This window comes from Puma concolor, chromosome B4, assembly GCF_028749965.1.
Source record: "Puma concolor isolate L17-30 chromosome B4, mPumCon1.1.hap2, whole genome shotgun sequence".
NCBI classification, from domain to species: domain Eukaryota; kingdom Metazoa; phylum Chordata; class Mammalia; order Carnivora; family Felidae; genus Puma; species Puma concolor.
The window spans coordinates 16,324,720-16,338,606 of NC_141673.1; the positions used below are offsets into that span (position 1 = coordinate 16,324,720).

The 13,887-nt window shown below is 52.7% G+C and overlaps 1 protein-coding gene across 1 annotated transcript in view; it reads left to right on the top strand.

The window, feature by feature from the left end:
• Window positions 1-3,875: 3,875 nt before the first annotated feature.
• Window positions 3,876-13,887, top strand: part of NUAK1 (NUAK family kinase 1) — a 73,457-nt gene continuing 63,445 nt past the window's right edge. The window contains exon 1 of the mRNA XM_025926441.2: window positions 3,876-4,523. Within this exon, the coding sequence (XP_025782226.2) occupies window positions 4,266-4,523 (258 nt within the window). The 5' untranslated portion in view covers window positions 3,876-4,265. The remainder of the gene's footprint in view (window positions 4,524-13,887) is intronic.

Consider the following 13,887-nt stretch of genomic DNA (forward strand, 5'->3'; position numbering starts at 1 on the left):
CTTACAGAAACGCTTCACACCACATACTTTGTTATAAATTATAGGCACTGTTGTGTGCGTTGACCTTTATTTGAAAAGTTGCTGTCAATTGCACCAAAACAATATGATATATTACGTCAAGTATTTAGAGACCATGATATAATTAGGTTATATTCAATAGAGAATCAGGGGAGCTCAGATTTTAAAGACCCTAAAATTCATACTGAAAAATCACCTTTGCTCTAGAGGTAACAGCACTTGCTATACTGGCAAATGAAAGAAAACTGTGTGGGTGCTTTTAAGCTCCCCCCCCCCCCCCCGCCCCATCTCTTTCTCTAAGGGTGGAGAAATGCACTTACTAAATCAGTACTTTGTGGTATGGGCCGAGTGAAGTATTGAATTGCCTGGGGAAAGGGGAAGATATCTGGAAATGTAGAAGCAATTAAAGCCAATAATTGTACAATGCACTGAATTCCTCAAAGATAATGGGTTTTCTTCAGAGGCCAATCAAATGTGCTGCAAATCACTAGGAATTGCAGTGCCCGCCCATAGAAAGCCTGGTGGTGGCACTCATCTCCGCAGCTCCCCATTTATGAGTTTCATAGGGAGTCCCCCCTCCGACTTCCACCTGCCCACCCTGCAAATGTAACATCCAAGTGTCACAAGCCGCTGTGGCCTTCTGCTGACTGTCAGTAGTCTCTCGTCCATCCATACACTCAGGCCCGGAGGACACTGCAAGATGAATGCACGGTAGCCACCACCCTTTTGAAGGTCAGAGAGCGGAGGCATAGAGAGGAAAAAGAATTGTCCGAGGTGGTCAATTGCTCGGATTGTCCGAGGTGGTCAACTGCCTGGGATTTGAACCCAGGCAGTCTGACTCTAGAACTCAAGCTCTTAATCAGGCAGCCTGGGATCTTGCTGGAGGAAACGCTTTATTATCTATGTGAAAACACTTGAGCACAATGTGTGATAACATTGTGCTGAAGTGTGGCTCAGATTATAAATGCTATAGGAATTCAGTCTGGAGAGGAACTCCCAGTGCTCGGGCATGACTGTGTGCCAGGCATGGGACTGGGTGTTTCCACCCTTCCCATTTAAGGAGAGGTAGCATGGCACATGCAGAAGGGGAAGAGCATGAGCTTTGGAACTGCACAGGCAGGGGTTTAAATCCTGGCGTTGCTATTTGTGACCTGTGAGATCTCAGGCAAAGTCAGTTTTCTGATGTGGTGGCCTTAATTGAAAATAGGGGGTATGACAACCACCTTACAGAGGACGGTTTACTATCATAAAACAGTATCAGAATACGTTAAGTGCTATTCATTCAACAAAGACTGATTAAGTCGCAAGCATTTGGAAGCAACACTATTAGCCAGAATGCTACATTACACTGTTATAATAAATCTCTGATGTCACTGGTATAACACAGCACACGTTTAATATTTGCTCACACTACTTTTCTTTTTTTTTAAATGTATTTATGTATGTATGTATTTATTTAGTGTGTGTGTGTGTGTGTGTGTGTGTGTGTGGGAGAGAGAGAGCGAGCGAGTGAGCACGGGCAGTGGAGGAGCAGAGAGAGGGAGAGGGAGACACAGAATTTGAAGCGGGCTCCAGGCTCTGAGCTGTCAGTACAGAGCCTGACAGGGGGCTCGAACTTGCGAACGGTGGTGGGGGGAGATCATGACCTGAGCCGAAGTCGCCACCCAGGCGCCCCTCACGCTACTTTTCTAATGCAGATTAGCTGGGCCTACTCTGCCATCTTTACAGAGACCCACACTGGCTTGGTGAGGCTCTGTCTCTGCATTTCCACGGTTGTCAACGTAAGATTGCCAGGGTTGAACTTTTGGGATTCTCAAGACATGCGGATTTGCCCATTGGCCCTTAAAAGTTTCTACCTGAAAGCAATGCGTATCACTTCTGCTTTCATTCCATTGGCCCAAGTGAGTCATATAAGGTAGTAGATTCCTACCACATCCCTTGGGAGTGGGGGGTGGGGGGAGAGAACCAGGAAATGCTTGGTGAACAATTTTCATCACCACTATGCAGTCTGTTTACCTGTAAAACAGATCGGGGAATCCATATTTTAAGAAGAAGACACAAAAGCTCTGAGAGGTTAAGTCATTTGACCAAGGTCACACAGCCTATCCATGGGGGATAAACCGATACTTTGCTCACTCTGACTCTTTAATTTACATGCACAATGTCTAGAGACTTTATATATAAGCAGAATACAGTTTCAGGATGGGGGCGGGGGGGCCCTGCAAAGTGTGGAGGATAGAATAGGATTTGCATAGACATGGCCTTCCTGTTTGTATTATGCAATAATCAGTGTGTTCTCAGGGAAGGCAGGAGGGGGCAGAGAGGGGTTTATGTCATCATCAGCAGATTGACAGAAGTTTGGACAGAGAAGGACTCTGCCTAACGCTGGAGTGTGGCAGAGGCACAGGTTTGGGGGACACGATGACTGCAGCACTTTAGGCCATTTCTCTGGCATTAGGGAGGGGGCTCCCAGGCAGGACAGGCTGTCGCGGGAGCCCAGGGTAAGGTGATAAGGGGTAGACATGAGTGAAGACAGCAGGAATGCAGAAGGGATGAACCCGAGAGCTGAGGAGGAAGGTGGAGAGCGGCTCACTGGTGGAAAAGTAAAGAACCACCAGGCGGTTTGTACAACGCACGGGACATTCTTCATACCTCACGCTCCCTATCCCAGTCTGGTATACTGCACCATTATAAAAAAAAATTCCCTAAGGCCTCTTTTTCTCTTGCCTTGCAGCTTCTTAGGAGAAGGTGTGTATGGGGTTGGGGGGCAGCTTCACCGCGGTGGGACGCCCTTCCGCCCGACCCTCGGCCTGCGGGGTACAGTCACCGTTACCACCTCCGAGATCTGGTCCTTTCAGTTAGAGGAAAACTCCCAAGGCCCAAGGGGGCCAAGAGGCCTGCCGGTCGCCTCTTGCTCAGAGGGCTCCGGCCCTGCTCCCTCTGAGGTCCCCGGTTCGCCCACCTCCGAAGGCAGCCTTCGCGGGCAGGGTGGGCGCCCGGCTCGGTCCTGGCGCCCCTGGCTCCGCACCTCTTCCACGCCCCCAACTGCCTTCCCTTCCCAGGCGGCCGGAGCCCTGGCTGGTGTCGGAGGGCAGGCAGTCCCGCGGCAGGCCCCAGGTTCAGCCTCCGGGCCTCCCTTCCTCCCCGACTCCGCCTTTCCTCGGCGAGTGCGCGGGGCCGGGGTCGAGGCGCCCCCCCACCCCCTTTGGGGTCCTCCGCCGAGCACAGCCGCCCCAGCCGGAGGAGGGGGCCTCGGAGGCGGGGTGCCAGCCCCGGCGGGGCGGGAGGGGTGCGCACTGCGGCGGAGGGGCCGTGACTCACCGCCTGTAACCCAACACCCGCCCTGCTCCCCTCCCCCAGCCTCTCCTCCGTCTCCGGCCTGGCGGCCGCGGCGACACCTAAAAGAAAATGAAGGGGCGCCCGGGCCCGTGGCGCCCCCGGCCGGATCGCGAGCGGGCCCCGGCGGCCTCCGGCTCGGAGCGCTCCCGCTTCCCCCGTCTCGGGGCTCGGCGAGCCGCTGCCGCCGCCGCCGCCCGGGCGCCAGCAGGCAGGGAGGCCGAGCGGCCGGAGCAGGAGGCGGCGGCGGGAGCGGGCCCGCGGTAGCTGCGGCGGGCGAGCCCGAGGAGGGGGCGCTGGGGCTTGGAAGCCCCCGGGCCCCGGCCCGGCCGAGCGAGGACAAAGCCCCCTGGCCGCCGCTGCGGCCTACCCGGCGCGGCACAAAGGGCGAGTCGCGACACGCACCCATCCCCCTCCCAGCTCGGGTGGCCCCGGGCCCCGGGCGGCGGCGGGGAGGTGGGGAAGCCCCGGTCACGCCGCCCCTCGCTCCCCTCCCCCGGGGCCGGCCGAGCGCGCCGCCCCCGCCCCCGCCCCGTCTGCGCGTCCTCCCGGGGAGGGGTCGGGGGGCGCGGCGCCCCACATAACACTCCCCCTCCTGCGCTCGGAGCCACCCCTCTCCCCTCCCTCCTGCAAACACCGCCGCCTCCCCTGCCACCGCCGCCACCTCGCCTGACGCTCCGCAGCTCGCCGCGGCCGGGGGGCGGTGCGCGGACCGTGCGCGCCAGGGGCGCCAGATGTGCAGTCGCCGCTGCCGCCAGTGACCGAGCCGCAGCCCGAGCGGGATCGGGCCGCCTCCCCGATGCTGCGGGGGCGACCTTGAGCGCGCCCCGGCTTCCTCGGCGGGGACCCCGACACCGCGAGCGCCGTGCCCGGTCCTGCCCTCTCCAGCCCGGCTCGCCCCGCGTTCGGACATGGAGGGGGCCGCTGCGCCCGCGGCCGGGGACGGCCCAGACTTGCGGCCGGGGGCGCCGGGCTCTCCCCCGGAGGCGGTGGCGGGGGCAACCGCAGCCCCCGCGGTGGCGGCGGCCCCGGAGCCCAGGAAGCCGCACGGGGTGAAGCGGCATCACCACAAGCACAACTTGAAGCACCGCTACGAACTGCAGGAGACCCTGGGCAAAGGCACCTACGGCAAAGTCAAGAGGGCCACCGAGAGGTTTTCGGGCCGAGTGGTGAGTGCGGGAAGCCCCCGGGGGCGCGGGGTCGGACGCGGCGGCGGAGCCAGGGCGCGCGGGGCGGGGGTCTTGGGCACCGAGACTCTCTCGTCGGAGAGCGGCTTCCCAGGAACCCCCAGACAGACTCCTCACTCTCCCCAGCTCGCCGTGGCTCAGGCGTGTCTGTCTCTCTCGAAACACTTGTTACATCCTGTCTGCGCATATTTTGGGGGTTTTTCTCCCAGCAGCAAAGTAGTGTTTATGATTTGCAAACACTTTGCAACGTTGGGACCGTGGAGGTCTCCCTCGCGGGCACGCATTCAGACCAAGCCCTGGAATGCCTCGCTGCTCTAACTCCGAACAGACCCACATCCTCAGCGGGGTGCTGTGGTTCCCCAAGTCCTGTGTCCTGTAGATGAATGCGACCCCCCACTCCCACTCCTATTCCCCATCACCCTGGTGCTGCTGTAGCTGCAAGGGAGGGTGGACTCCTGCCTCTGTTTTTTGTTTGTCTGTTTGTTTGTTTGTTTTGTTTTGTTTGTTGTTGTTTGTTTTTAAAAGAGAAGGTTTGGGAGCAAAAGTAAAAGGCTGCTGCATGCCTGCGGGTTGTGACAGTTTGCCTCCGGCTTCTGGGAGGACTGAAATGCCCAGGGCATGGGTAGCCACACAGATGCCGAGTTGCAGCCGACTCCATTGCATTTCAGGTCCTGGTTTCAGGGCTACTGAATTGCGGGGTCTGGCCCAGCCGCCCCACTCTTCGTGACAGCTGAAACCCTGCCAGGGTCCCAGCCCCATTTGCAGCTCCTTGAGTGCCTTGGGGTCTCTGTGTTGTCCTGAACTTGGTTTGTTGTCGTTTTCCTTTCTGCAGAACAGGCCCTTGAAATCCACACCGCTTGTGGCTAGAGGGTTGGGTTCAAAGTGACTGACTGTTGCAGAAAGATTTCGTGTGGTGTGTGGCAGAAAATTAACATGGTTCTTTGATTTGAAGCGTATCAGATGTATTTTAATCGATTTAGGGCCAAAGTCAGGAACTAATTATGATACTCCTTGCGTGCACTTTTGGGGGGTGTTTCGGGGCCCAGAGTTGCTTATACACTTAACAAATGACCACGGCGAAAAAGCGAAACGAACTGGCGAGGGAAGTGGCAGATTGATGTTGGTATTTTTCTTTTCGATCTCTACAGGAACAGTTCTGGTGGGGGTAGGGGGTACCAGTCAGAAAGTTTAGCCCCTCAATTCTCAAATATTTGGATACCTGGATAACTCCCGCATCCTAAGTTTCCCTGTTTGGGCTGATCCAACTGTATTCTATAGCTTAAAAAAAAAAAAAAAAAAAGGGTCTGTGATAGGTTAATTGGAAATTCGAGACATTGTGCATTGTATTTTGAAAGGCGTCTTCAGTAAACAAATCCTACAGCCAACAAGTGGTTCAGAATTCATTCTGGGCAGGTGCCACTTTTTTGTAGGTTGAAAATTCTGTAGAGACGGTTGTAAAGATGTACTTTGAGGAACGCACTTTCAGGTTGGTGGAAGAAGAGGCTGAGAAACGTGCACTTCATTCATGCTTTTCTTCTGAGGTGATATTCCCCAGGCTGGATGTTGAAGAAGCAAGAAGTAAGCCTCGCTCCTTGCTCGTGTTGTCTTAATAGCTGTTGAAGAATCGCGCTGGGAAGCTGGGAAGCGGAATAATGAAAAACAGACGCGGCTGGAGCTGCAGGTTGAGGATGTGAGCCTGTGAGGGGTTGAGTGGTAAGGGTGTGTCTGGAGGACACAGAAGCCCGAATGCTGGGGAGCGGCCGCCAGCTGTTTGAAAGAATGAGATCTCGTCTTATGGGAGACACCTTTCTGAGTTTCCCTGGGGCTTCCTGTCAAGCATTCGTCTTGCTGTCTGATCCACAGACGAGGCTAGAGTGAAAGGGATTGCAATCAGGAGACGGGAGCCTGCCTTTCTCTTTTGGTGGGTGTCTTTCCCTTTATTTGCAGAAATTCTGAACATTCCGTCGGGATTTAGTTGGACGGCCGCTAGGGGGCGCCCTGAGAACGGGAGAAGCTCCTTTCTCAGCCGGGAGACTGAAGTCCTGCTCTCTTATTGTCCAGCCCTGGTTGTTTCCCATTGTGCTCTTAATTTCAGCTAAATCTCTTGTTTTACTAAAAAATTAGGTGAAGATTTTGAGTCTGGTAGCAGATCCCAGCTCAGGAGCTGGAAATCCTCAAACTGCTTTCTATTTGATACATAAACTTAAGAACGTTAAGCAGAATCATGTGGTGAGAACCTTGCATTAACCAGATGGGAAAACTGAGGTTTGGAGATGGGAAGGCCTCCTTGGCCTTGAGTCCTCCCCCTGCTGAGCACAGTGCTCACAGATGGTGTAAGAACTTAAGTGAGAAACAGGAATTGTCAGGTGGAAAATTCCCTATGCCTGGCTGAACAGAAAATAAAACAAACACACAAAAAATTCGGTCAGCAAGTCGTTCTTGCCTGTCCAGCGCTTGGTGATTCAGAATCTGTCCAGAGCAGCAAGGAATTTTCATCTGAAGTGTGGACTTGGAGTTTGCTTCTGGTTCTAAGGATGCACCTTGCTTTTTGGGGTGCGGTTGAAGAAACCCGAGAGAGCACTGTCTCCGGCCTGCCTTTTCAGTCTTCGGGTAGCGTGTGAAGTGCTGTTTTATTTTCATGTGTGCCCACGTCCTCTCAAGAGGAGCAGAGGCTTGAAGCTGCTTGGCCTGTGAGAGTAGCTGGCGTCCCAGGTGGGAGATGCTGTGGAATCAGTGGGACACCCCCTCCCCCTGTTGAAAGCAGCTCAGAGGCAGACAAGTGTTTAAAAATGAAAATGTTGTGGCTTTTAATTGCACATCTGGAAGGGCCTTCGGAATCAAACAGAGCACTGCACAACACCGTCTTCTATGTTCTGTGAAAGCCACTTCCGAAGAAAGTTGCAGGATCCCGAGCTCAGAGTGGCCAACTCGGCCTGGCCTGGTCCAGCCATGCTCCCCTCTGATTCCCAAATGTGGTTTGTGGCCACTGCCTGAGGGTGTCAATGACACAAGGGCTCCGAGTGGCTTGTTCCGGAGATGAACACATCCGACAAGGAAGCACTCTCGCAGAGGGGCTGAGAGCCCTGGCCAGAATTCAAATCCTGACTTTTCGCCAGCTCTGTGACCTTGTGCAGGCTATGTTACTTTGAAACCTCAGCCTCCTCATCTGTAAAATGGGCTGGCAGTGGTACCATTTTCATGGACCTGTTGTAATAATTGAATAAAATCGTCTATAGAAAGCCTCAAAAAGTGAAATTCACCAATTTAGTTGTTTTCTTTTAGCAGATTCTTTTTTTTTCCTCATCTCACGTGGACTTTCATTTAGATTTTAATACCATCAGAGGGACATGGTGCATTGGACAAATTAGCCTTGTATCACTCAGAGTGGTAGGGGAAATAATCGGCTTCTCGGCTTGATTAGGGAACACAAGGTGAACAGAAAAGTGCGCCCATGAAGAGCCGAGACAATCAGCCAGATTGTGATAGGATCTGAAAGCATTTCTACAGCCTTGAATTTGGGCTTTGTTTCTTGCACAACTTTTGTTTTGATACAGTTTTAGGCAGGGCTGCTGAGTGGAGCCCTGTGGCATAACACGGCATGCATTTTCTTTGAGCCAAACTGCCCGGACCTTCAGGCTGCTCAAACTATTGCCAAAAAAACCCAAACCCCAAAAACAAACAACATTTTGAGGAGAGGTGTCATGTGATCACCTCACCATCAAGGGTTCCACTTTTCCCCTGCACCAGGTCATCTCTCCCGAGCCGGGGGGCGAGGTCTCCAGGAGGGGTCTGGTCCGGGAGTGGCGGATCAGCGGGCAGAGTGTGCCCCTGGTTTGCCGCGGCGTTCCTGGCTGCCGGAGCTCTAGCTTGGGTGATGGGGCATCTTCACTTAGCAAAGGAACTGCTCTCACCAAAAATGGGTGTTTGAAACCCTAGCCCAAAATTGCTCCCAGCCTGGTGCCGGGAAACTGCAAACGAGGGGCATAATGTAGTAAGCGGGCCTGCTGAGGCAGGTGACGTGTGGCTGTCCCGTGGGGGTGGCTGGGGTGCCTTATTGCATTTATGGCCCCAACCCACTTTCAGGGAGTAAAGGGACATTGGCAAACATGTGGTCCAAACTTCTCTTGGAGACGGGAAAAATAAGGCATAGAATCGTTAAGTGATTTCTCTGTGGTTGCACAGCCAGGAAGTAACCGAGCTGGGTCTAACCAATCTGATTCTCACTTTGGTGTTTTTCCATCACTTGTTTAATAAATCTTTACTAGAGCGAGATGTGATGCTCGCTCCTAAATAGCTCGTAGTCCAGTAGCAAAGATAAAATGTACTTACAAATTTTGAGCTAATTCTGTGCAGTTCAACCAAGAGTTATTACCATCTCCCCTGTGTTTCTCTCCGTGTGAAAGGCCGGGACACAGGCATGACTGAGACCCACGGGGCTACCCATCTGGTGGAGGAGGCAATAAGCAGTCACTAGGTCTGAGCACCTCCTTTGTGTGGGACTGGATTATATCAGGTGATTTTCACGTTGGAATGTAGCTCCCTGAAGCTTAGTACATTTCGCTGAGTTCAATCCTGGACAGGAACACCCCCTCCCCGATTGCCGCCGCTGCTGTGATTATTACTGGCCGATATTTTTGAAAGCTTGGGGTGTGACGTGCCATGCTAACTGCCTTACAGACATTTCCTCTCATCGAAGCCTTACAACAACCCTGAGAGGTGTGCAGTCTAGCTAGACCCATTTAACAGATGGGAAAAATGATGTTTAGGGAAGTTGGATAACTTGCCCAGGGTCATACAGCTAAAGAATGTCAAGTAGTCGGTTTCGAAACCCGCTGCTGCTACAGAAACGGAGAACCTTCCTCATGTTGCACAATGGATGGCCTCTGGATTTGGGCGTGGTTCTTTGCTCATGGTGTCAAAAGACCAGCCATGGGGTGATTCTTTTCCCCGGGGGGGTTTCTTTGTGCTGTTTGGGAAGGGGCAGTGGCATAGTGGAGGATTAGCGAGGGCAGTTGATATTCAAGATGACCCTTGATTTGGGTTTCAGGAGACTGAGATACAGGGAATTTCAGGCAAAGGGAGATTTTAGGGTGAGCAGGCCGTTTTGCTTAGGATGCAGGGTTTGTGCTGGGAGGCAAGATTGACAAGATAGGATGGGGCTAGTAATAATAATATTTCATGATGGTAACAGCAGCTAATACTTTATGAGGGCTTATACCATGGGTCAGGTACATCGCCATGTACATATTACATTTTTTTTTTTAATGTTTATTTGCTTTTGAGAGAGACAGAGTATGAGCAGGGGAGGGGCAGAGAGAGAGGGAGACACAGAATCCAAAGCAGGCTCCAGGCTCTGAGCTGTCAGCACAGAGCCCGACGCGGGGCTCGAACTCACGAGCTGTGAGATCGTGACCTGAGCCGGAGTCAGACGCTTAACTGATTGAGCCACCCAGGCGCCCCCATTGCCACGTACATATTAACCGATTTAATTCTCATAATGAGCCCATTTTCTAGACACGGAAACCGAGTCACCAACTGTGAAGGTCACACGCAGCTGCAGGGTCAGGGTTTGGACCCAGGCAGTGTGAACGCAGAGACCTTGACCATATCTCTTCCTCTAGGTGGGCTGACCTGGGTTCTGGTCGCAGTGGGGCTCTGAGCCCAGCAGTCTGGTGTGCTGGCTTGGAGAGGGGAGGCTAGCTTGGAGGTTTTCGCAAGAATTGAGGTATGAGAAGATAAGGATCGGAACCGCGTTGATATGTCTGCTTCTGGCAAACTGCTTGTTGGGCCGTGAGTATGCTTTAATGAGTCAAGTCAGGGAGCTCTCCATCTGGACACACACTGAGTTCTTTGTTCCTCGAGTAGCCTCTGATTCTGGAATCCCTAGCGGGTCTGGAGAGGTCAGCTGGTTCACCTCCCCGCGTACAGGTAGAGATGTGCCCACACCGCACAGGACGTCTCACTTCCTCCTGGGAAGCCGCAGGAAAGGAGGATTGAGGCAAAGTATCTTGTCTGTTGGGAAGCCCTGTCTTATTACCTCCTGTCACTGCCTCACGTAGTGCCAAGCGTATAGTAGGTCCTCAACGAAGTCTTGTAGGATGGAACTGAAGTGAATGCATTGAGCTAGGGAAGATCTTAGGAGATGGAAAGGCCGTAGGTCATCGTCTCTGACCTCAAGGAGCTTTCTGATTTGCTGGGAAGAAAAAACAACGGCTGGAAACGAATGGCCGGTTGCACAGCGAAGTCTGCAAAGCCAGGCAGACCATTCTCCGCACGGATTCCCTTTCTGTTACATGTGCTCAGGCACTCGTTAGGGAGAGAGACGTCTGTCCAGGGCTTGTCGGCTTCCTGGCCGTGGCTTCCTGTCCTCAGTGGCTCCAGAGTCAGACAGCCTCAGTCTCATTTGTCTTTCCCACATGAAAGTCCTGGAGCATCTGTAAGTTATGATTTGTGAAGTATCTGTTTTAAAGCAGAATGCATTTATCATCGCGCTGGCCCAGACGACGCTACGCAGGGCAGGAATGAGAAGATCCCAGGCCCCAGAGTAGGAGGGGCTCGGCCAGATGACCCACCCGTGAGCAGAGTCTGGCTGTATTGATAACATTCTCTGGAAACAGCCCAAGAGCAGCCAGATGTTGACTTCACGGCAGGGCCCTTCGGTAAACTTTTAACTGCGTTTTAAAAATGGGGATGGCCAGTTCCACTCGTCAGCCTTCCCAATGATGCAAACACACGTCCACACGGAAACGTGAACGCAAATGTTCCCAGTGGCACCATCCACAAGAGCCCTAAGTAAGAGCAACCCAAACATCTGTCAACTGATGAATGGGTAAATCAAACGTGGTGTGTTCTTTTTCTTTGTGGAATATTATATCTGATCCATTCCACAATTTCATTTATGGAATACTTATGGGTTATTATTCAACAGTGAAAAGGAATGAAATACTGAAACGTGCTGTAACACGGATGAACCTTGAAAACATTATGCTCAGTGAATGAAGCCAGTCACAACAGATCTCACATGGCATGATCCCATTTCTGTGAAATGTCCCAAATAGGCCAAACCGTAGAGACAGAAAGTAGATGAGGGGGTGCTTAGGGCTTGAGTAGGTTGGAAGGAAGTGGGGAGTAGCTGCTGATGGGCACGAGGTTTCTTTCTTGAGTAATGAGAATGTTCTAACATTATGATGGCTGTGGCACAAATATGGGCATATACCGAAGATCCCTGAGTTGTACATTTAAAACGGGTGAATTTGGTGGTATGAAAATTATATCTCAATAAAGCTATTACTAAAAAAACAAAACAGGGGCGCCTGGGTGGCTTAGTTGGTTAAGCGTCTGACTTCGGCTCAGGTCATGATCTCACGGTCTGTGAGTTCAAGCCCCGCGTCGGGCTCTGTGCTGACAGCTCGGAGCCTTTAGCCTGTTTCGGATTCTGTGTCTCCCTCTCTCTCTGCCCCTCCCCTGCTGTGCTCTGTCTCTCTCTATCTCTCAATAATAAATAATGTTAAAAAAATTGAAAAACAAAACAGCAACAAGCCGGGGCTCAGGGGGGTGGGGGGAGTAAGGGGCTCGGGGGTGGAGGCCCATGTCTGTCAGGCTGCCAAGATTCTAGTCTGTGGGTCCACAGAAGTCTCATTCTAATGTTGTGCAAGACGAGGAAAGCAGTGACCTGTGTGCCGTGGCCACGAGAGCACCCTGGAACCAGAATGCCCGGATCCACGTTCCGTCCCACCGCTTAACAATTTTGTGACCTGGGGGTGTTACTCATCTCCTTTAAGCCTCTGTTTCCTCATCTGGGGCTTATGATGGTTCTTCTTCCCCAGACTGTTGAGAAGATGGAAGAAGATGCCGCGATGCGGCTGAGCCTTTAGACCCGTGCCTCACACATAGCAGATGCACAGATGCATAGCGGATGCAGCTGGGGCTTTTGCTGGTCTAAAAGGGCACATTTGTCTGAATTAGAAAATGGCGTCCCTCTAGGCGAGTGAATAGGAAAAGGCTCCCCTCCTGGCCTGCAGCAGCCCCAGACTGATGGCTCTGGGAGAACCAGATGCCATTCACTTGTCCCTCCACTGGGCCCCCGGGTGTATATGTTCTGCACACCGCCACCTGACTTACCTGGCGGTGGCTTTCAATATTCTTATTAGCTGCCACTCATCGCTGCTCTGTGGCTGAGTTGTGATATTCAGACACGACATACTAAAAACACATAACAAAGACACAACATATGTCGGGGGCTGACGTACCTTCTTTTTCTTTTAATCTAGTGGTAAAGCAGATGTATTGAATGAGTGCGTACTAAGTGCTCAGGACTGTTGGCAGTTTCAGAGGAGAATATGACAAGTGCTGCCACCGAGATCCTGAGAACCTAGTTGGGGCGTGTGAGTAATACATCTGGAATAATCTGGGAACATGCAAGGTAGGATATCAGTGGGGTGTAGAGGAAGAAGTTCAGTGTCGTCCCTGCTACTTGGCAGCTGGATGATCCTGAGCGAGCCACACTTTGTCTCCGAGCTTCTGTTTTCTCGTCTAGAAAGTGTGGCTGCCGGCATCCCACCAAGTGGGATTGGTAGGAGAGATAGGATTTGGAAGCTTCTGAAGCAGAGCCTGGCGCCTAGCAGGCTCTTGAAAACAAGGGCTGGTGCTACTATTTTGGTGAGAAGTACCACATAGAGTACCCGGTGATCTTCTTATCTTGGATCATGACTCTCCCTGCTAAACACGGAATTTGCCACGTCCTTCAAGGTTCCCAGCTGGGTGTCCAGACTCCCACTTCCTTATTACTCTGTCTCGGCCCTTGGTCCGTTCCCTTCAGGACATGTAAACTATGGGGCGCCTGGGCGGCTCAGTTGGTTAAGCGTCTGACTCTTGATCTCTGCTCAGGTTATGATCTCACGGTTCATGGGTTTGAGTCCTGCGTCGGGCTCTTCACTGACAGTGTGGCGCTTGCTTGGGATTCTCTTTCTCTCCTTCCTCTCTCTCTCTCCTTCTCGCTGCCCCTCCCATGTGTGTGCGCTCTCTCTCAAAATAAATAAATTAAAAAAAAAAAGAACATGTGAACTATGTGGGTTTGACGAATTGTCTGTGTATGCCCTCCCCTTCCTCCCCCTTTAGGAGGGAAGCAGGGGTGCGTTCTTACTCCTCACTGCATTCTGGCCTGTGGCCTGGTGCCCTTCCTATAGTAGGTGCTCAGTAAGAATGAATGAATGAATGAATGACTGGGGAGTGCAGCAGCAATCCTGAGAAGGGGGGGCGCTCTGTGACCATGGGAGGCAGCAGGAAAGGTCCCTTGGGTCCCCACCCTCTTCCCTTTCTGGGTCATCCCCCTCCTCACCACTGTGTG